Genomic DNA, 23918 nt, shown 5'->3' with positions numbered 1-23918 from the left:
AAGTAGTCAGGTCCACTTGAAGACACTCAAATTATATAATATACAATCTATTTTATCCTATATTTATTAATTATTTGTGTATTGTAATACACACACAGAGAAGTAAGCACATTAATATGGCATATGCAGGTCAAAACATCTAATGCGTTAGAAGTTTAATTTATAAAGCATAATAAGATGTTACAAAAATTCTACTTTTCTGTATATCACAGGACTGGGTTTTTAACACATCAACTCAAGCTACATCCAAATATATTTGTTAGTCATCAGTTCATGTGGATTCAGATCAAAAACAGATCATTAGAATTCCTGAAAAACAGAAAAACAGATTGAATTAGGATCTAACTTGATCTATAGACAGGCCTACAAACCATTAATCCAACTGGTTAAGCATATAGCGCATGCCAATATTTTGATGATTAGTAATATGAAGTTTGGAGAACTTAAAATTTGGCAAGAATTGCCTACCCCTTGACCTCTTGTCTACAGGAAGTTGTAGATAGTACAAGCATGCAACTTCAACCTTGAGAGACTCAATGCTCAGCATGTCATCAACCATACATGGGGCTGCTTCTATTTGTATCAGGTCATTTTCAATTTTGAATGCTATATATTGCTGCAATTGGTGCAACAGGTCACACGTTAGCAAAATATAAATAATAACAGTGGTGATAACAATGTGACAAAAGGCAAGAATAAGATAATGATGCATAAATTGTGTTACATATGAGTGATAAAAAATCATGACAAATTTCAAATATTTGGATCCACTCCCATACATACAGAAATCACTTGAAAGTTAACACATCAAAATCAGGCCTACAACACATCAGAGCCATTGATCTGTCTGGTTTTAGACCCAAATCACTCTAGAAAATAATACAATGCATTGCTAAGTTGATTTCAGTGTGGACCCAATCAAGGAAGCTACCAGTACCACAATTTTGAACAACAGCAGCATCATATATATTCCATGTGTCATGATACGGATTAACAGAGTTATGCGTAAGCAAAACTGCCTAAACATCATGTGCATATGACAATTCCGTCAATAATAATAACAATAAAAATACAGTATGAGGGGTAGAAATACTAAGATTAACAACAAAAATGATAATAATTCAGTGCAACCAAATATTACTAAGAAACATAATATGGAAGTGTCTTAATAAGTCAATATGAGTAACACTCACACCATATGCACCTTCAGAAGTGTGCAACTTGAGATCAGCAGCACTATGCTTCTGCAACAGGTTTTCAGAGACATTAGTATCATATTTAAAACCACTCAGAGAAAATTTGGAGGAAATAAAAATTCTGACAGTGCTTTTGCCAAATTGAGCAGTTACGTTAGGAGTCCTCAATTTATATGAACTAGTGCTTTCTTCTAGTATCATAGGAGTAGACGAACTGATAGCACATTTAGAAGGAATTGCTGAAACATCCTGCCAAACCACAAGAATTAAGAAGATGGTCACCTACTTCACCACTAGAAAACAATACTTTTGAAGGCTAGTGCTTACTTGAAATCCAGAAGCAGGACTAGCTAGATCAGTTCTATTTTTAACTGCAATCAAGTAGAAATACTTGTCATTCTCAGTTACTCTCATAATGGAAGTTCAAAATTCAAATCATTTAAAAAATTATAACTTACATTCATCAGTAGCACCAACATCCTCCACTGGGCATTTATGAAGCCTTCCACATTCAAAATTAGAGCAAGCCACCTCATCCTGCATTTCGCCTTCATCATCAGAAAGGACTACCCGAATACGTTTGCGGCCAACTGTTTGCTGATTACTGGTTGATGTTGATGAACTTTTGTGTGAGGCACCAGTTGGCAGGACTTCGTCTACATGAGCGATATTCCGCTTGGGCAATTTTTTATTGCTTTGAAGAAGTGAAATCAGAGGTACATCATCCTTAAATTCACCACGATCTGATTTGGATTTACCCTTCTTTACTGAACAGCTTGGATCAGACCTACTATTGGAAAAGCAATCATCCCCTTCTGTATCAGTTTCAGAGCAGCAGTCCTCTGCAATATTTCTCCCTTCATGCTTTTCATTTCCAGACTGCTTCAATTTGTCAATTAAATACTGCAACCTCCTACAGTTGAGCAACTTTCCTTCAGCAGTTTGATACATATGTTTCAGGTTCAAAAAAGTTATAAAAATTAGTAAATTTTCAAAAGTGACCAAGTTTTAAACCCATTGAAGTTACAACCTAGTCTAATCTAAATTCATGTTACACTTCAACTCCTATAACTTCCAGAAAATAATTCAAATTCCAGAGAGACCAAAGCAATGTTACTCAATAAACTGCCACGGTATATGAAATGGAATGGGCAGGTAGAACACTGCTTCCCAAGAAAAATGCTATGATCAGGATGGAATGTACAATTTCTCACTCACTATTATGAAATGTTCATAAAAATGACCATCTACATGCAAACTTCTATCCTATTTGCACTAATTTGATCGCTTTTAGCACTTTTTGCTCCAAAGGATGGGTTTTGGTTCATTATTTTCTTCCAAAAAGAAGGAATAAGAAAAGAAATAAAAAGTTTTCAAAGTTCACAAATGTAATGTTTGGAAACAAAGTTGTTCCACAAAACAGAGGGATCCAGGTTACAGATCAGTAGAATATTAGCATGGTATGACTAGATCAAAATTAAAAAGAAAGTTTGTGCAAGGGTTAATGTGGCAGGCATGTAGAAGATTACCTAGCCTCTTCAAGATTGTCAAATCTTATCATGTGACTATAGTGCATATTTTCAAGCGCAGAAAGCTGTACAGAAGGAAGATTTGCTTGAACAGCAATCCTGCAATATTAGACAACAGCATGATCACAAAATTGAAATGTTTCAAAAGCATTTACTACTTAACAAGGATGCCTCCATCCACAACTCCAAGGAAGGATGACTAGTAGTTGTGATTAGAATATTTCACATGGATTGTTTTGGAACACATAGGAATCACAAAAATCACTTCTTTTTTCCATTTCGCAATTCTGGCATAGCCAACACAGATCTAGTTTGGATGTGTATAATGTTGCCTATGGACTAAAGAGGGATAACACATGCTACTAGTACAGTGTTATGATTCATAATTGTGAGGTCTATAAAATAAAAAAATAAAAAATAAAAATGGTTCATAATTGTGAGAATATCAAATTTGTATTGGCATATGATTATCACCATAGTTTCAAGGAACTTTCTTTTAGAAAAATGGTGAAGACAAATACAAATCTTGGATTTCAATTCATGTAACCCTCTATAATATAATAGGAACTTATGAATTGGAAACTTCCAATGTCTGCTCAGGGCAGTGTATGTAATGCTTTTTAAAAAGCAGCAAAGTAGCAATGTCCAAGCAAATTGTGAAGTAAAATGGTGAAGAAAACCTCCATGCAAATTGCACATGAACCCTTGCAGCTAATTATAGCTATTCCTCCCCCCAAACAAACCTAGATCTGCCAATTCAAACAAATGATATTGAGTATTAATTTGGAATCATGAGTACATGCCTGTAACCCTCTTCAAATGCATCTAGGGCACCTGCCCAATTACCATCAGAGTCCAATACATCTCCAATGTTAATCTTCGCCAATGCTTGTCCCTGAAATCACAACTGATTCATAGTGAGAATCTAATAAAATAATAAACCATATTCCTTGACAAGATGAGCATCTATAAACCAATTGTTAAACCCAGATTCACCCAACCACATTTGAATTCCAAGAACCTCAAACCAAAGGGATGCCTCAATTACCAAGGTCATCTCTAGGTCTTAAATTTCAATAAGTGAAGAATTTACCTGTAAATTAATCTTTATCAATGACTATAAAACACAATAAATGGCATCTTAGTAATACACAGCATGAACACCAAGCTTACCTCCAAATTGTTGATTGACTTGTATGTTTCCCAGCTTTTGGTGTACCATTTAAGAGCTTTGTCGAAGTTTCTGAGCTTTTGGTATGACTCTCCAATAACCAGAAATGAATCACTAAGCTTTTCTTTGTCACAAAGTTCATTTGCTATTCTCTTCTTCCTTTTGGCAAATTCACGATGCTAAACACAAATTTAATGATAAGAAATGGTATAATTCTTAGCCTCAAAAAAACATGAACTGAATTTATTTAGTGCAAAATCAATATGCCTCTTGAGTGCACCAATAATCCTATTGTGGCTCAACTTAGAAAGCAAGAATAACATACAATATGAGAATATCTATTTGCATCACTAACACCATTAAGGCACATTTCTAACCATAGTAACAAAAGATAAACTTTACATGAACACTTCAAAATGAGTGAGCCATCATTCCTAGAGAAGGATCGAACCCCAACATCCCTCTAATTCTAATCTAAGTAACATAAAACAACCAGAAAGAGGTTTGCTAGTTTTGAGACATGTGGTATGCTTGGATATGTGAAAGGATTAAAATATCAGAAATTACATAAATATCAATAGTTGGATTTTACATAAATATCAAGAAAAATAAAAAATATCAAATGAAGATTCAAACAAAAACTATTAGGAGGATGAAATTGATCAAAGCTTAACGAAATATTGGGAAAAACTTTAATAAATGATAAACCAAGTAACAATACATATATTGAAGTTCTTTTATTAAAGAAAACAATATATATATATATGATATAATTTGTCATATTCTATAATAATAATTTATAGAACTTGAAAGCATAGTTAATACTAAAATAACGATTTATTTAATTTGGATATATTCAAAGACATTAAAGAATGATTACATAAATAAATAAATAAATAAATAAATAAATAAATATATATATATATATACATAATTTTTTTGTTTAAAAATGTGTATAATTTTAAGTACAAATTTATATTTATTTTATATTTAATTATTATACAAAAAACATAAAAAAATTCATTAAGAATACTACTATGAAGGTTTTTATATTTTCAACAATTAACAATTTTATTATACATATATATGTGTGTATGTGTGTGTTTATTTATAACAGCAAAGTTGCCCAAATGGTGTAACATGCTTTTGTCAAGCTGGAGAACCTGAGTTTAAGCCCAGTGTTCCCTCATTTTATGTTTTCTACATATACAATTGTTTATCACACAGAAAAATCACAAAGAAAAAAATGATGTATTTAATGAGACCAAGTTGCACAAGGTGCATTGCTTCAACTTAGGGTCAGGCCCACTTCATTCTCTGCATTTGAATTTTGAAATGAATAATGAGATCCTGCTGATGTGGCAGATTTATGTCACAGAAAAATCAGTGATATCACCAATAATTTCAGAAAAAAAAATGAAAAATTATGGGAAGTAAAAAAAAAAAAGTGACGAAATTCAATCCAACCAAATATCTGAATATCTTCTTCATATTTCATATCAAGCATGACCGATCCAGAAAAATCAGCAAAATTTCATTGATATAATCCAACTTTTTAATCCTTGGACATATGTTAGACACACTAAATCTTCCTAGCTTAAAATTCTTGGTATCATAAAATCAAGAGCACAGTGGATTTGTTGGAATACTGTTGTTTTGTTGTTCTTGCATATATATAATAAAATAATTCTGTTATGTAAAAGTTTTTTCATTTATTGACATGTCCCTAATCCCTATGTCCATTTAAGTCATTGAACCCTTTTTCAAATTACACCCCAATTTTTGTGTCCATCAACATAATAATAATCATAAATAGCATTCATTTTCTTGTTTTTATAATATCCATTTTACACAAAAGGGTAAAAATTTGAAAAAATTGTACATTGGTCAAGATTGATAGTTGTATTCAAACGTGTTTTCCTTCTTAGGATAATTAGTTGATTTATTATTAAAAATGAACATAGGGCTTGGGCTCATGTCAATTGCACAAAAATAACATCACCATTAATTATTTGTGCCATTAAATTCCAATTAGTTCTTATAGAACAATGTAACTAATCTTTGATAATATTTCTAAAAAAAAAAAAAAAAGGAACAAAGAATAAAAAACTGACTTAATCATGTTCATCTTTAATATTGATGGTAAGAAATGGTCATCAAGCTATGTTATGCAATAAAATGTTGAGTAAATAACAAACACATATTCTATGATAAGTTTAGCCAAAATGAGGAAATTGAACCGGATAAGTGAGTACTCAAGAAGAATGAAACAAGAGAGTAGCGCATTTGCAAGAAGGTCAAACATTATTAATTGACTACACTATGAGGAAAACTCATTCATGACAGTTGAACCATATGCAACAAGGAACAATCAACCAAACTAATATAGAAGAGACTATAGGAAGGCCAAGAAGATTATGGATTGCTTTGATGAGAAAGGAGGCGAATGTTTATCATTCAAAGGATATGGCCCTAGATAGAGCTATATGGTAAAAACATGTTGTACTTTAATGCCAAGGAGGGCAGGCTAAGCCCAACCTAGCCCAAGAAGCACGAGGTTGAGAAATTTCAACCAAACCTTATGTAGGGTTAAGTTTGGTTTAAGGTTTTACCAACTAGACCTTAATATCAAACACAACCTAGTATATACATGTTAAAGAACATGATATACATTATGAACCCAAATCCTTAAGTTTAAGCTTTTAGAAAAATTGGTAGTTCAACATGGTATTAGAACTTTGTTTGGCAAAAGGTCACGTGCTGGAGTTGTCTCTCCATAATTTGCATATTTTTAAGTCAAAGGACTATTTGCAATTGTTTGCCTTTGGGCATGTATATCCCTCCACATGCGAGAATGGGGCCGCACATGAGGTGGGGTGTTAAAGAACATGATATACATTGTGAACCCAAATCCTTAAGCTTAAGATTTTAGGAAAATTGGCAACAATGTATTTTAACATTTTATATATATTTTATGTTAACATCATCAGAATTTTAAGGTCCAAAGTTGAGTTGAAAATCCCCAACCTAAAGTGAGGGGTTGGCTTCCAACCCAACCAACCAGTCCAAATGCAACCAATAGGCTAAGTTGAGTTACCTACAAAAAGGAGCAAGAGCAAAAAGATTATGATTCTCTCTCTCTCAATGCCTATGATGGAATCCATCTAACATAGAGGATAACAAATTTACAGAATATTTCACATGGTGAAAAGGCATAGACAAAGGCCATGACTTTAGCAACTGGCATGTTACCACAATCCAAAAAATCAGCTAAACCAGGCAGAAAGATGATGAAATAGAGGAAAGTTTCAATAGTTTAAAACAAAGAAACAAGTAATTCTTAAGATTTTCAATTGTACTTGAATGCTCCTAGGAAAATAGTTCTCGAAACCAAGAGTTCTGCAATTGGAAAGACCATAAGGGAGAAAATGAATAGTACAAATACTTACTTTAAGCCATGCAAAAATCATGCTTGATTTTTCAATGAGAAGATCAAGAGATGCATTCTGTTGCAGAAGGCATCTCCGCTCACCCGGTGTGCCTCTTGCTGTGGCCATGTTTCTTGCTAGCTTCTTGAGATTCTGCTCTTCTTTCTGCATTTCAGCCATTACTTTCACTGCTTTTTTTACAGTTACAATGTTCTCATCAATTTGACTAACCAAAGCATCCTCATCTTCCATGGATTTTGCTAGATCAAGTGCCTTCTGATAGCAGAGATTTGCCTCCTCATACTTTTGTACCCTGTAATGCAATTCTCCAAGATTGATATACCCCTTTGCCTCTCCTTGGAAATGCCCAATCCTCTTGCAGATTATGATATCCTTCTCAATGTGCTCTCGAGCTTTATCCCACTTCCTCAGCTCCATGTAAACACGTCCAAGGTTGTGGTGGAGCCTACTACGTCCATCATCATCATCAATCACCTCTTCTTCATCACATATCTTTAATCCCTTAGTAAGAATTTTATGGGCTTCCTCTAAGTTATCAAGATCCATTTCAAGCATTCCAATGTTATTATGTGCATCAATGAATTCCTTGAGGAAAGAAGATTTATTAGATGGTGGGTTCTCCTTGAGAGTTTGAGCAAGTCTCATGGCAGACTTGAAATACTTCTTGGCATTTCGAACCGAGTAGTGGTCATCATCCGAACTTAGAAAGATTTCATGATAAGTTCTACCAAGTTGGGTACTGGCTCTTTGCTGCTCAACAAGGTCATTAGTGTCCTTGGCTAACTCTAGATGCTTTTTCTGCCAGTAAAAAAATGACAAAAAAGTTGCATGAAATTATTTAAAGAAAATGAAAAAGACTTTATATCCAAAATTACTAAACATTTTTTTAAAATGAGCAAATAAAACAATAGAGCATCCCAACTCTAATTCAGTAAGGTTCACTGATCCAAGCTTAAAATGAATGCAAAATTAATAAAACTGATTTCATAGGACCCCCAGAAACCAAAATCAAGTAAGCTAACTAGTTGTATAAAGCTTAGAAAAGTGGAGAGTATTGTTTCTCTTGGTCCTAAAATTATGAACAATGTGATATTCATAATCTTCAATTAAATTTTTTTTCCTCTATTTTCTCACAACCAAAGAGAAATAAAAAATATGAACCAGTATAAAGAAAATCTAATCAGAATTAAATCAAAACTGAACTAAAGCAAAATTAGAAAGAAGCTATAAAAGGATTCCTGGAAAATTAGAACTAATGCTTCATTTGGTTGATTAGAAAACATAGAAACTAGGGGGAAAAGGATTGTAAAGTTTCTAGTATTTGATAGACCACAAAATCTTTCAACTCAACTGAGCCTAAAATAGTTATTTGGCTTAATTATGTTATTCACTTTTTCAGAAACCAAAGCAATGGGATATTCATCACAACTGCTCTTTTCATTTTACTTCCCCACCTATTCTCACCACCCAGATGGAGAACAAAGTTCGCAGTCTAAAACTTTCCATTACATGTAACCACAGGAAAACAAACCTGCATCCAACTGAGCTCCAATGTAGCCATTTGGCTCAATAGAGTCAAGATTTCATTTTCCAGGACATTTTGTTTTCTGCTTCCACATTCTATCATCAACGGATCAGAGTGTGAAGTTTTCAATCGTAAATTTTTCAGACTAAAAAAGAAAGACCATCCTCCCCCCACTCAACTGAACCCAACAAAATAACTTGGTTTGATTATATTAGGTTTTCAACCTCCATAACTATATCGAAAGGCACTTCATTTCCCTTTCTCTTACAGTTTCTTATTAACCAAATGGAAGGTAAAGTTTTGGGTCACAAATTTCTTTTTAGTACTTTGACCCTGAGGATATGAAACCTCCACCAACACAATAATTTGGCTCAGTAGCACTGATGTTTCGTTTCTCATAACCATATGAACCTGCATTTCCTCCTTATTCAAATAGAGGTTTAAAGTTTTCCATCTCAAATTTCTTTTGTTATCTAGAACACGAGAACACAAAACCCTCAACAAACAATTCAAACATAACAGTTCAGCCTAATCTCACCGATTCTATTTTACTCTTCAGCACCAAAAATATTGATTCCTTAACTTCTCATTTTTCGTGATAAGTGACTTTCTGATCGCGGGAATCCAAGACAAACCTCACAGATCCCCACCCAACCCATTGCCACATAAGCATGTCTCAGAGACCTAAATTTTTCTAATTTGAAATTCAACAACAAAACCCTTAATTTTCTTTTCTTTTCTCCCCACTTTCTCATCAATCAAATACACTAGAAGCGAAAATTATTTAACTGCCTCAATTAATTTTTCACTTTTCAGCGCCCAAAACAACCTACGGTGCTCTCCTAAATCAAAGTGATAAACAATTGAGCCCTAAATTTTCATTATAAACGAAACCCCAGAAAACAAAGCCCCCAGTCATCTCTTATTTTCCCACACTTTCTCACCAACCAAATAGACCAGAAACCCAAATTACCTGATAAATAAGGGCATCCTTGAAATTCTCGAGACGGAGGAGGAGTTCGCCGACGGACTGGCAAGTGGGAAGGAGTTGCTTCTCAGGGAGGTATTTCATGGAGATATCATAATCAATACGAAGCCATTTTAGGGCTTCCACGTACTCGCCTCTATTCTTGAATATGTCGCCGATCAAGTTGGCCCACCTCGCCTCTTCCTGCCGATTTCCCTCCATCGACGCATTCCGATACGCGCGCTTGGCCGCGCTGAGCTGAGGGTCGTCTCTCACCATTATCGGTGCAGAATGTGGATGTAGCTGTGTAGGGTTTCTCTGTCTTCTCGTTTGGTTTTCGGATATGTTTTTATTCAAATTTTGCGCCACCTTTGAAACTCCCGCCACATTTACTTACCGCCCAGAATTTCAATTCCCTGTGTCTGTAAGTTGGTTTTCGGATATATATATTATAAATCCTTTTTTATTTAAATATTAAATTAAAAATACTACGATGATGTGTTTAAAGGTAGCAAAATTTGATGCAATTGATCAACACGAATCCAATATATTTTTCATGGGATTTGATTAAGTAGAATCATACTTGAATCAAATTTATGTCAACATACATAATTTGTTCAATAAATAAATTATTTTTTGTCATACATACAAATTTAATCGAAATTCACCTATTTAATCATAATAATAAAGTTTATTATAACCATAGCCTATTTAATCAATTGATTTATATATAAATATGTCAAAAAAAATTGGAAATTGATCGTGTTGACTCAAATAAAATCTAACTTGAGCTGATTATTAATATATACAATGTATTATTTATTCAATTCAACTATATTTTTGTTTTTGGTTTTTTCTTTAAAAAAATTGTAATAAATATGGAAGAAGAAGAATATTGTTGGGAAATTTAAACATGATTCTTTGATAGATACCATAAGTTTATAAATATTATTTTATATATTAATTTTTAAAACTTAATACTATTTATTAAATGGGAACCTAAAATGTTTTTAGCCTCATTTAAATTGATTTCCAATGTTTTATAAAACAAAAATCTATTTAAAAATCTAAAATATTTTTAATCTATTTTTTTATATTTTTAAAAATAACTTTTATATATACATAGCTTTATTTTTAATCACTCTTTATATTTATATAATTATTGTTAAAATAATTTTTAAAATATAAATAAAAACAACTAGAAAATGTTATCCAAGATAAAACATCATATTTTCTATTTTTAAAAGCAAAAAAAAATTTTGTTTTATATTTTTTAATTATCAAATATATTTTCTTTTTTCTTTTTTAAAGAACAAAATATTATTTTTAAAAATATTTACCAAATTGGGCCCACTTTTTTGCATGAGAAGTTCTATTCTTTTATATAATTTTAAATTTTAAAAGTTTTCCATTTATTCAACAATTTGAACCTTCAAGAAATTGTTCTTACAATGAGCTTGTAATTTATTTTCTTCTCTTTCTTGTATTAGTTTTTTTTTTTTTTTGTTACTCTAATTATCCATCTAAACATTGCCTTTTACATATTTAACACTTCAATACAACACTCAAAAGAGTTTGAAATCTATTTATGAGTTTTTATAGGATGTTATTTGATAAAAACCACTTGACCATAGTTCAAAACTTAGGTGGTTAAAATGGTTTTTTATTTTTTATTGTTTCTAAGAAGGCTTTGATAATATTATTATTTGAACACTAAGAATATGTTTGGTAATTCTTTTCAAAAACAATTTTCTATTCTCCAAAATGAAAAAAAAAAAACATATTTGCCAAATAGAAAACATAAAATAAGGTGTTTTTAAGTAACATTTATCAAATAACATCTTCCAATTGTTTTCATTTGTTTTGTAATATCTATTTTAAAAATTGATCATATAAATATAAATATGAAGAATGATTTTAAATAAATAACTACATGTAAAATTTATTTTTAAAATAGTTTAAAATATAAAAAATAAGTTAACAACATTTCATGTTTTCAAATAGACTATTATTTTATAAAACATTAAAAAATTATTTTTCAAACAAAAAAAAAATTCTCCCACAAAGCCTAAATTTCACTTTAAAAATTAGGAGCAAATTGGCCTAGAAAAACAAAAAATGAAGAGAACCTTTATGGGCAAGTTAGGAAATTAGGTAATTGTATCCAAAAAAAAAAGTTCTCAAAAATCAAATTTTTGAAAGCAATTCTTAAAACCAATTCTATATTCTTTTGATAAATGAAATTCTCTTTAAAAAATCAATTTTATGAGTCTAATCTCCATAAAAGCACTATGAACTATTGCATTGTACAATGTTTATTACTTATTCTCCGTACTTTTAAATTTTTAATTGCATCTTATGACATTCTACAAAAAAAGAGAGAAAAAAAAAAAAAGCAAGTGAAAACAACTTAAATTTGATTTTAAAAGTTACCCTATTTTCAAAAAATAAAATAAAATTTAACAATCTACTTTTAGTTTATAATTTACCAAAACATGTTTTTTGAAGTTAAAAAACAATTTTTTGGGTAAAGATTTTTTTTTTCTTTTTTTTTTTTATAAAAAAAAAACCCCTCCTGTGCTAGTAATGGTTCAAATATTAATGAATGATTGCAAAATGAAACAATATATGGAGGAGTTAAATAGCAAGAGAGATTACCACCAATGATTTATAGTGGTTTGACAATTGTGTATGTCTACTTCCTTTAACCCCTTTCCAAACTAGGAAATACTTCCATTATCTCAAAGACTTTCTCAACCAAAGTTCTTAAATGTCTTTTACATTGGATTCCTAGGTTTCAATTGACTTTTACATCAGCCGAGTATGCACTATTTCTTTTAAATACAAAAGAAAATAAATGAAAAAAAAACTCGTACAAAGGGTAGTATACAAAATGATGAGGCTCAAGTGTAAGTGCTCTTTAACAAGGACAAGTCTAATATAAAACACTTATTTGAATTAAGAAGTTTTAATGAGTAATAACTATGATTTTTCATATTTTTGTTGCTCTTCAAATGCACCAAAGGTTGAACTTAAACAGGTTTTGGAGTCAAACTAGTCATTAGAAATAAATTCACTAAAATCGAATATTCATATGATTATCCACATACTAGTAAGCATTTAATGAATTACAAAGAGTCATTGAAAGCTAAAAGGCAAATGTGGGTGTTCACATGGTTGTCCACATTAGCAAGTGGATGACCACATGGTCATCCTCACCAGCAAGCAAATAAACACATGGTCGTCCATATAGCTAAATCAAACCAAAACAAAAGCAAGTGGACACATATGGTGGTCATCGACATATGCTCTATAAGTTTAGAAAGTTTGAGTAATTTTTTAGCTTTGAACATTCTTCAACCAACCCATATGAAATTGGATTAGCTTTTATTTATGACTTAACCAATATAAAGAAATATTTTCAAGTTTAAAATCACATTGGTAAAGTTGAAAATCTTTTTAAGAAAAATTAAGACTTTTATGAAAGATTTGAGGTTCAAAGGAGTCTACTAGGCTAGATAGCTTAAGTCATCCTCATGTGAAGCACAAATGCTTGAAATACATGCAAAATAATTCAAATAAGAACTTAACTAGGATTTTTGTGAAAAAAAATAAAATCCAAAAGTCTTGTAGCACTTTTCTCTTGAATCTTGTATATGCTTCTTAGAGTTTTATAGTTTGGATAAAAACTTAACATGTGACATGTTCCTATTGGCCACTTATTCCAAAAAATTACCTTAAAGTTACTATGAATAATAAAATCATAATTTCCAAATGTGTAGGGACCACTTAGGATTGGAGAAGTGTCAAAATTTGCAAATCTTTAAGGATTTTTGCTAATTTCAAAATTGAACAAATTACATGCCAAAACTTTCAACATGGATTTAAAAGTCGTCACATTTTTGTAATTGAAAATGCTTCGATTTCACTTCCTACCCCTATATTACTTGCTTTAGTTAACCATAATTTCTTTGTTTCAACACTAATTTGCAAACCAATTGAAGCTTTGGATTCTTTACTTCCCAAGCTTCAAAATGATATGTGGCTTGCTCTACATGATGTTAGAAAGTATTCCAAATGCAAGACAAAGTTAGGATTAGTTTCATTCACTTTGTACTATTTTGCTTTTCTCTCAATTTTTGTTTAAACTTGTTTCCACACGATTTCATCTTCCTTAATCATCTCCATAAGTCTTGTCACTCAAGTCTCATGCCCATGGCTTGCTCTTTTAGCTTTTCTTTAGCTCTCAACTTTTCCATAAGTCTCACTTCTCATTTTTTCTTGCTTAACCCTTTTTCCTTCCTTTGTTGAAGGCAAAGTTTCTCTTTACATTCTTTTTCCTTTTTTCCCTATGAAATTAAGATCAAAGTAGACCTTAGTACTAATGCTAGGGTTTTAGCATCAATTTAAGCAAAGTTGAATGATTTAGAACTTTGTGTTGCACAACTCATACCATGTACATTAGAGCACATATTTTGGCTCTAATGAGTGTCGCATTGGGTACTTTATAAGGGGGGCTTATGAAATAAGTGAGATCAAGGGGTTTCAAATCTCTTCCTAATTCTAATTCTCCTACATGGTTTTCATTTTATTTTCTTGAAAAACTTGCACAAACTCATCATTTTACCTTACAATGGATCTAAGTGACAAAATTGATCAAATGTAATGATTTAAGGCTTATGACGTATGCAATTATTAGTAAATAAGTAGAATAAATCATTTTTTATATAATGCTAATAAGGAAGTGATAGTAAGCTAATTATAATTATCAAGTTAATGAGACACCATTCAAAAAATAGTGTGGCAAAAAAGGAAGAAATCCTCACAATGGATTTCTGAAAGTACATTGGCTTTAGCTAAGGGAGTGATGCTCTATTTTGCAAAATATTTCTATTCAATCTAAGTGGACTAGCATTGGTTTGGTTTCTATCATTTATTGCCCAAATCCATATCAACTTTTTCTAAACAATGCTTGATGTTCACATCTCAATATGTGTCTTCACATGCTAAATGATGGGTTCAATTTCATTTTCAACATTAAAAATTTCGAATAGGATATTATTGGGAACACATTCCTTAATTTAGCTAAGTTATGCTCCAAGCGAAATAATGTAATGATATGATGACTATTCATGTCAACTATAACTTATTCAAGTCTTTGTTATAAGAAGCCAAACATCAAGGAAAATTTATTCACAAAGACCAATAAATATGCCACCTAGTAAGAGGAATTGTTGGCTTCCTTGTCTAAGGAGGTGGTGTTGACACAAGCAAGCCCTATCATAGCTCATGAGGGGAAATTGGAATAAAAAGAGGAAAAAAAGAACCAAGAAAGTGGAAAAGCATGATACAAGCACTTTAAGTCATCAACGAAGAGGAAGACAACTTCATGACCTTGAATGCACCTTAGTATCAAATTTTAAAGGAATTACACAAGTTTAAATATTTTAAATGGTAGACAATAGCTACTAGAGATTTGTTAGAAAATGACTAGTTAAAATTTTGTGACTATCATTAGGTGTTGAGACACACCATGAAATGGTGCCACTAGTCTAAAATGTGTTGAATTGTATATAAGAAGAGACAACTCTAGTAGTTTGTGGCATGAAGTACAATAGATAATTGAGTTGTAAAAGAGGTTCAAGCCATTCCATGAATAATGCAAAAGAGGAGATGAAAAAAAGATTAGTCATTTTAGCCATCCATAGAGAAGGTAATAATAAAGAGAACAAAAGGACACATAATCAACGAACAATATACAATGATAAGGATAACCAAGTAAGGTTAATGATTCATCTAGTTTAACACAATGATTTTAAGGAAGGAGATCTATAATTTTTTTACTTGGTGGTTGTGAGGAATTTTAGCACCCTCACAATGATACTTCAATGAGAATTGTTATTATAAGTGATGGTAAAAGGCTTTCCCTTTATATATATATATATATATATATATATTCTATTCATATTATATCTTAGAAGACGACTTTAAATGATGTGGTAGTCAAGTGCTAACTTTTTACAAGAGAACAAAGTATATGGGTTGAAGTTTGAGTACTTTGTTCTAAAGTATTTTGCCTTCTTTGAGTCACCTACTTAATCTATGCTGTTGTAATCTGAGCTTTTTGTATTCCTCACTTTTGGGTTACATCAAGTTGATGTGTTCATCCATGTTGTATGTTCACCACACTGCACCTCTTTTTAATTGCATGACATGAAAGATGACACATGGTTCACTTATTAAGCAAGTACATCTTTAATAATATGTTGTATGTTCACCATACTACACCCCTTTTTAATTGTGTGAAATGAAAGATAACACACGGTTCACTCATTAAGCAAGTACGTCTTTAATCATACTTATAGCTTTTCGAATCATAGTGACAACAGTTTGTGATGATTTATCATTGCATCCTTGGGAAAATATGCCTTTTTCAATTTAAATATTGAGTTACAAAGTGACTCCCTTAGTTAAAACTCTAGGAGCTTGAGAGTCATTTTGGGAGACTTATAGAAGATATAGAAAGATAGTCAAACTACTTATCTTCCTATTAGCCTCCCCTTGGAAAAAAAAGTTCTTTCTGTGACTCTTGAAGTAGGGGTAATCTTCTTAAATAACTTCTTATTTTCTCTCACTTTCTTTTTCTCTTTATTGCTTTTTTAATGCCATGGAAATGGCATCAAACCTTGATACTTGAGAAGCATGTTTTGATTTCTCTATAGGATTAATAGAAAGATTAATGTTTAAATTCTTGCCCTCCTCTACTCCTATTTTCAAGTACATCTTAGACTTCCTTTTTCATCCCCTCATATGTTGGTTTCTCCATTTCTTTTGCCTTCATTGTTTACAATAAAACCTAACATCATAAGATTGTTATTAGGGTGTCTCATTTTAAACTAGTGTTATAACCTAGATCTCAAACTGAGAGATATTATTTTCTTATATTATATTGAAGAAAATAGAAAAGGAAATTATTTACTTTTTTCCTCATTAAAAAGATCTTGCTCACTTTTCTGGAACCTTTCTAACTACAATAAAGGATGGGAAAATGATGTTGCAGAGTTGATTGGAGAATGGATAATGTCTATTATGATGATGAGCAGTTATAAGACCTAACTTTTGTTGTTAGCAAGGTTTAAAAAATCGGAAAATATTAGAGATATTTCTAGGAAACTTCGTGCTTTGGTCATCATTAACAGGACAAAGAAAGTTTTTATGAATTTTCCTCATCTCTTTCTTTTTGTATTTCTTCTCTATTTTTTCCCTCAAATATGTGAATTAGGCATGATCTTAGAGACTTATAAATTATCAAAAAGTTTATTGAACAGTCAAAAACAAAATCATGTCAAAGAAGTAAGCAATATTAAAGAAAAATTTCAATTGATCCGCTAATTAACTCTATTGGAACGAATTCTATCAACCATGATGATTCACTCAGGAACAGGTATAAGCATCTAACCATTTCATACAGAAGAAACATTAATAGGTAGATTGAAATTTTTTAAAAGATACAAAAATCAAGCACAGAGAAATTACCTTACAAAAGCCAAGCTTGGTTGTACTCGCATCTAATAAGCTCCTCAAAGTTGTTATTTGATTAAACAATAAGGACCCTCCTATTCTTCAATGGTGTCTGGGTGCTTTGGAGAAGATGAGGTAGAAAAGGTAACCGTTGCAGAATCACTAATCTTGAAAGTCATGATAGTCACCGTAACTTGCATTAGTGTTCCAAGAAACCTCAAGGGGGTGAGCGAAGGATGCATGCCTGACAAAACCATGCCTATTAAAACAGGAAAATACGTTCAGTAAAAATTTACAATTCCAACATTTCATGTAAGCTCTAGCTACAATATTGACTACCAAATGACAGACTAGTAGCAGTATAGTCCTAATCAGTAACAACATACAAGTAATTGATAGACCTCAATATTTTATATCCAACTCTGTCAGCATCATTGTATCTGGAATTATCTCCTTGCCTTTGAGAGGGAATCCGCTTCCCAAGCCAATTTAATTAAGAATAAAAACCCACTCTTCATATATAAATATATAGAATACGATTTATTACAACTAATTTTCTCTTCCAAAAACAAACTTTTTACACTTGCCAGGAAGATCCACAAAAGAAAAAACTAAAATAAAAGACTAGATAACTGACTCTATCCTTTTCTGTGACAACCTTTTCTTTGTCTCCCTGATAGCTTCTTGTCTTCTCTTGGCTATTTCCTTAACTGCCTCGTGGTATTGCAGCTCAATCATTTCCAGCTCCAATACCATGTTCTCACTTTCAACCTGATCAGACAAAGATGAATCAATTGGATAATCTGAAGAAGTCACTGCACCATTGCTGCCGATGTCTGTAGCCTTTCCCTTGTCAAGGTTGCATGAACTCGTTTGCACTGCCGACAAGGGTTGTCTAACTCCCCTTTTCGATCCATACTCATCGTAATCCATGCATCCTGACTCTGCAGAGAGATATGCATTATGAGAGTACTTCTTATCACTCCCTTCATTTGAGGTTGCAGAAACATATGACATATCAGAACCATGATCCTCTACTGTGGCTGAGCTTGGAAGCCCTAAATCAGCATGAGTCCTGATCTCATCAAGACTCAAATGTTTAGGGTTTTCCTGCATTGTCTCAATGTATCCCTCAAAAGAAGTTGAGTTGGGGTAGACATGGGGGCTTAAAAGATTATCTGTTTCACAGACACCTTCGAATGATCCCACCAAGCACTCTCCATGTTCTGGACATTGTAAGTCCTCATGATGACCATTAGAGGTTTGCATTCTATTCAAAGCAACCAGATGGTCAATTGGGACACAAGGTTTCCAGGTTGGTATTAGAATAATTAATAACAAATCGATCAACTCTGCAATGAACGTGACATTCTGGTCTGCTAGTTCCAGTTGTTCCACCATTTCACTTGAAACCGAGAGGGCTGTATCACTATCAAGGTAGAACATGAAATGGATATTTCTCAAGCGACCTGCGATAAAAGAAAAACATTTCCCCAGTGATTGATTGACATTAAAGTAAATGACTGGACACGAATAGCAATTTATTTACCATTCTGATCAGCTATTCTTAATATTAGTGATATAGAGTTCTCATCATTTCCGTCGCCTTTCAACAGGAAAAAATTGCCTCCTTTTGCTCTTTGAACCTCCACGCATAATGAATAGGGCCCTCCATCAATAGAATTATCCGTAGAGGTGATAATGGGTAGCTCATCATCATCAACAACATCAAGATCCATTGCAAGTGGTCTATTCTGTAAACTGGTAGGTCCTTCTGAGAGCAGACAGCGGTCACCAAAGGCTCCAGTCTTTGGAATAACAATATCAGGAAGTTGCAAAGGATGATTCTTAGTCAATCCATCAACTTGGAAGAAAGGATCATTCAGAAGCTCCTTTGCTGACAATCTTTGAGATGCAGGTACTAGACACTTCTCTATAAACATTTTAACTTCTAGATCTTTTATTTTAGACAGGGCGGCAGGTTTTATTCCCTGTAAAGGCTTGAAAATCAGGAAACAGACCAACTTTTCCAATAATCAACAAATCCAACTACCAAATTTGACTACTCTCAAAAACTTACATTTGAAACCTTCTTGTATATCTGAGCTGAGTTCCTGCATTCACTGTAAGGATACTCAAGTGTTACCATCTCCAGCATGCACATCCCAAAGGAATATATATCAGCTAACTCATTGTAATTCTCATCATACAGCTCAGGCGCCATGAACTCAGGAGTTCCTACAAAGACCACATTCACATACTAACATGTAAACCAGAAGCAAACTTGGAACCTATGGCCAATACAAGAACATCAAATATATCTATAGAAAACCCTCTGCAATAATCAGTATATGAAAATCCTGTTGGGATCCGTAATGCCTACAATGAAAATCCTCTTGTAAAAGGACTACGCAATGTGTATCATAAAAGGTATCATCAGTGTCTAAAAACAGGAAAGCATAGAACATACCTATCACAGTTCTTGCATTAGCCTGTTGCATGACAGTCGCTAGGCCAAGATCTCCTATTTTAACTTCCCCTTGGTTCCCATTAATAAAAATGTTATCACATTTCAGGTCTCTATGTATAATTGGCGGATTGTGATTGTGAAGGTAGTTCAAACCCATCAAAATTTGCCTTGCCCATCCCTTGACTGCCTTCATGTCAACCTTCTTATGCTTCTTACGGTACCTAAATCAAAGATTGAATCCACTAACAAGAAGGTTGATCTCACCATAAAAAATAAAAAATAAAAAAAAAACTTCCAGAGGGCACGGGAGAAGGAAAACATACTGTCTAAGGCTACCCGAGGTGAACAACTCGGTAATGATATTTACAGTCTTGTTCCCATCATCAATCCATGAATTATAAAACTTTATTATGTTCTTATGCTTCAATGATTTCAAGAGATGCACTTCAGAATACAGCCTTTCCAGCTCATCTGGTGACTGTAATACCTCATCAATGCGAACTTGGTTCCATGCTACTTCAATTCCATCAACTTGATCGAATGCCTTGTAACTATGATGACAGTAGATTTAAGGAAAGCATGGATATCCATGAACAAGATTAACTCAAATTTCTAAAAATTTAAATAAATTCACAATAAAAGAGCAAGATTAACTCCAAGTTTATTGGAGAAACAAAAATAATGGATACACTGTCTTGAATGCGCCTTTCCCAAGAATGTCTTTGAACTGTTAAAACCACAATCAATTCAAAAAAAAATAAAACAGAAAACAAAGTCATAAGAACAAGACAGTATTGTTCTGTTTGGACAGGTAAGGTTTTTTTTAATCAATTCTAAATCTTATATTTTCATAATTACAGAGCTGAGATAAAAGTCATAAACATGAATTCAACTGCAAGCAGTAAATATTTTGCTAATTCGATGTGCATTTTCAATTCTCTGAAGCATTGACATTCAAAATTTCCTTTTCGTAAATTACCAGGTAACCAAACATAGGGTAAGCACTAATCAACAAATAAACCAAAATAAAATGAAAATATTACCCGAATGTACCGTGAAGTAGGATCAATCTCTAGAACATCAGGGTCAGGTGGCTCTGAATGCCCTATACCCTCTTCACCACTCTCAGCACCTACCAAGCCCATCAGCTGAGCTCCAATAGCTCAATCTGTGATCACCACAATCTCCAGTAATAAAAGTTCAATATCTAAAAATCCAGTGACCCATTTGGTTACCAGAAACTGCACTAAACTAACCAAAATTGAAAAATCATATCAGAACCCGAATTCTTCATTTGCTTATTCATAAAATACCAAAAAAAAGGGAAAAAAACAAGTGACAAAACAACCTAAATTTTAAAAATCGGATGAAAGCACTGAAACAACCTCAATTTAAAAAAAAAAATTAAAAATCAAATGAGAACACTAGTTCTCCGTTTTGCTTGGCCAGAAAAAGAAGACAAAGAAAAGAAAACAACACGAGAACAGAATGCATTCGAGTCACTCCCACTGCTGGAAAAGAAAAGAAAAAGGAAATAAATAAATAAAATTCCATTACTTTCCCCCTAGTTTCACCCGCAACCAAACAGAAAACAACACCAAATTCTAGCTTCTTCAGCCACTAAACCACCACACACACAGGAGAAAAAAAAAAAGAAAGAAAATCTCGAAAATCTCGAAGCCAACATTTACACATAATTATGTGCTTTATTTACCTGCGAAAAAGAGAAAAGAAAAAATTACCTCCCTTCGGCCCGCCTGAATCCGACAGCGAACACAAAATAGTGAAATACGAAACCCTAACCCTAACCGTGATCAAGAAAATCGAGCAAGTGTCCGATTACTCAATCAGAAGCCACCTCTCTCTGTCTCTATAGATAGAAAATTTGCCGGTTACTACACGACCTATATTTATAGGTATCTCTCGCTGGAAATCTCTCTTTTTCTAGAAAATTTTAGCGTTACGCTGGGTTAGCTTTTCCAAATTTCTGAACTGTGATTTTTTTGGCTATCGTGGCTTCTTGTTATTGGGGTTCATGAAAGATTTCCTAACAGTCATGCGGTCGGTGGAAAGGCTGTTCCCATTCCTTATCCAATTAGGATCATGACGGATAAAACTCCGTAACAAATCGACCTCACGTCTTCTACTATTGCTTAGTGGTAGTCCAAAATATAAGGGATACTTTCCCATTCCGTGATTGGAACTTTTGTTTGACTGTGATTTTAATCTTTTTAATATTTTAAAATATTTATTTTTTAAATATTAATAAAATTAGAAATATTTCTTCAAATTACTACCAAATATATTTAGCATTGATTCTACTCAAAATATTTTTATTTTTTAATGAAAATATTTTTCTTAAAAGAATTATTCATCAAGGGTATTTTAGAAAATATTGTAAGTGATTTTTTTTAATATTATAAATGATTTTTTTTTTCAAAAACACTACCCAAAAAAAATCATGTTTGATTGTGATTTTAGAAAATATTTACAATATTTCTATTACTTGAAAGATAAAAACTTAAGTATTATAAAGATTAAAAATACATCTTATAATTACTATTAAATATAATTAAGAAAAACTACAAGGACAAGTAAAATTACAATTGTACGTGGTAAAGGTAGTATAACCTCCAAAAAATCTGTTTCATGGTTTTATCCTAAATTTAAGAAAAAAGAAAATATATCGGACATCATCCCTGAATATTATAAGTTTTAAGGTTAAAAGTAACTTATTGACATTAATTAATATAAATAAAATAATAAGTTCATTTAGTTATATCAACTGATATTAATAACTTATTTTTAGATGAACAAAAAAAAAGTAAAATATTTCAACTTTTTTTATTTAATTAAAAAACAATCATCATCTAAATTTGATTTTATAATTTAGTGTGTAAACAAAACTCAAATAAGAGATAAATTAATTAAGAATATTACTTTATTGTTATTCTTAGATGCTAATCTATCGTGAATATGACAATATTAACATATCTCATTTTATTTACATATAAAATATGACCACTACAAATAAGCTAACATTCCCACTCTTTCTCTCTCTTCCTCAACATGAAGATTCGTTATTCCAAAAATTATAATTTTTTCTATTTGAAAGAGCTTACCGAACTATAAAAGTAATGGGTGAAGGTTAAGATGAAGATTCCTTGTTTTGCAATTTATATATATATATATATATATATATATAGTTTTTTTTTTTTTTTTGTGCAATTAGATCAACCCATGGGCTTCGACAAGCCCTCTCATGTGTCACAACCCATCCCATCGTTGTTTTTGGATACCACTTTTCTCGTCAACTTTGGATGTGGAATGGACAATTTATGAGAAATGTGCACAAAGAATATTAGAGGATGGTGCAAGCAATCACCGCTAATTAGTGTATTTTTTTTTGTTTAATAATTGGAAAACAATTGTTTCATTTTAAATGGAATTTAAAATGATATTTAATAATATTAAGTATTAAGTTATTTATTTTTTAATATTTTATTTTTATTAAGTATTAAAATATAAAGAAAAATATAAGTGTTACTTGTAGCATTTAGAAAAAGTAAAACATTTTGGCTTTTTTATTTAATAAAAAAATTTAAGAAATAAATAATAAGTCAACAAAAAAAATAAAAAAACAAATAATTTGAAATTTGATAGTAAATTACTTCTAAAAAAAGTTAAAAATACCACACTAACATAGCTTATTATGATAGTAAATATAAAAATAATATAAATAAAATAACATAATAAATTTTAAAATTATAAAAATAATAAAAGATTTACTATATAAATAAAATTATTAATATAATTTTCCTTCATATATATATATATATATAGCCCTTGGTGACAAGTCTGGCTTCAAAATTTTCTATAGTTCCATGTATTCTTAACTTTTTTTTCCTAAAAATCCATTTACATCCGATTGTTTTACAACTATGTGGAAGATAACTTAAAACCAAGTCTTATTGCTAGTTATAGAATTCATTTCACCATCTATTACTTCTTTCCAAAAGAAAGTATCTAAGGAATTCATTGCTTCATCATATGTCTGATCGTTTTCAATTAACTAAATATGTGAAAAAGT

General features: G+C 31.8%; 2 protein-coding genes across 2 annotated transcripts in view; both read right to left on the bottom strand.

Moving 5' to 3' along the window:
* Positions 1-17513, bottom strand: part of LOC117912788 (protein TONSOKU) — a 35915-nt gene extending 18402 nt beyond the window's left edge. The window contains exons 1-11 of the mRNA XM_034827499.1: positions 17374-17513; positions 9844-10259; positions 7346-8143; positions 3899-4075; positions 3529-3620; positions 2726-2824; positions 1655-2109; positions 1524-1567; positions 1350-1445; positions 1194-1244; positions 469-616 (exon numbers count right to left, since the gene is read on the bottom strand). Coding sequence (XP_034683390.1) covers positions 469-616; positions 1194-1244; positions 1350-1445; positions 1524-1567; positions 1655-2109; positions 2726-2824; positions 3529-3620; positions 3899-4075; positions 7346-8143; positions 9844-10116 — 2233 coding nt within the window. The 5' untranslated portion in view covers positions 10117-10259; positions 17374-17513. The remainder of the gene's footprint in view (positions 1-468; positions 617-1193; positions 1245-1349; positions 1446-1523; positions 1568-1654; positions 2110-2725; positions 2825-3528; positions 3621-3898; positions 4076-7345; positions 8144-9843; positions 10260-17373) is intronic.
* Positions 17514-17846: 333 nt separating this feature from the next.
* LOC117912789 (probable serine/threonine-protein kinase WNK6) lies at positions 17847-21912 on the bottom strand. The gene is made up of 8 exons (XM_034827500.1): positions 21571-21912; positions 20872-20996; positions 20518-20555; positions 20152-20379; positions 19829-20049; positions 19439-19596; positions 18908-19349; positions 17847-18827 (listed from the first exon to the last, which is right to left on the bottom strand). The coding sequence occupies exons 2-8, from the start codon at positions 20971-20973 to the stop codon at positions 17983-17985; spliced, it is 2034 nt and encodes a 677-aa protein (XP_034683391.1). The 5' UTR covers positions 20974-20996; positions 21571-21912; the 3' UTR covers positions 17847-17982.
* Between the last annotated feature and the right edge of the window lie 2006 nt (positions 21913-23918).

The sequence above is a fragment of the Vitis riparia genome, chromosome 4, assembly GCF_004353265.1.
Source record: "Vitis riparia cultivar Riparia Gloire de Montpellier isolate 1030 chromosome 4, EGFV_Vit.rip_1.0, whole genome shotgun sequence".
Lineage (NCBI taxonomy): Eukaryota > Viridiplantae > Streptophyta > Magnoliopsida > Vitales > Vitaceae > Vitis > Vitis riparia.
This window is presented reverse-complemented; position numbering and strand designations above follow the sequence as displayed.

What these genes read in the sequence shown, in the direction of transcription:
- LOC117912789 (XM_034827500.1), bottom strand. Translation starts at nt 20,973, where the DNA reads ATGGGCTTGGTAGGTGCTGAGAGTGGTGAAGAGGGTATAGGGCATTCA. An exon ending in CTACTTCACGGTACATTCGG is followed by an intron (nt 20,556 to 20,871) that starts GTAATATTTTCA and finishes TGGTTTTAACAG; the next exon opens with TTCAAAGACATTCTTGGGAA. An exon ending in AAGAATAGCTGATCAGAATG is followed by an intron (nt 18,828 to 18,907) that starts GTAAATAAATTG and finishes CTTTTATCGCAG; the next exon opens with GTCGCTTGAGAAATATCCAT.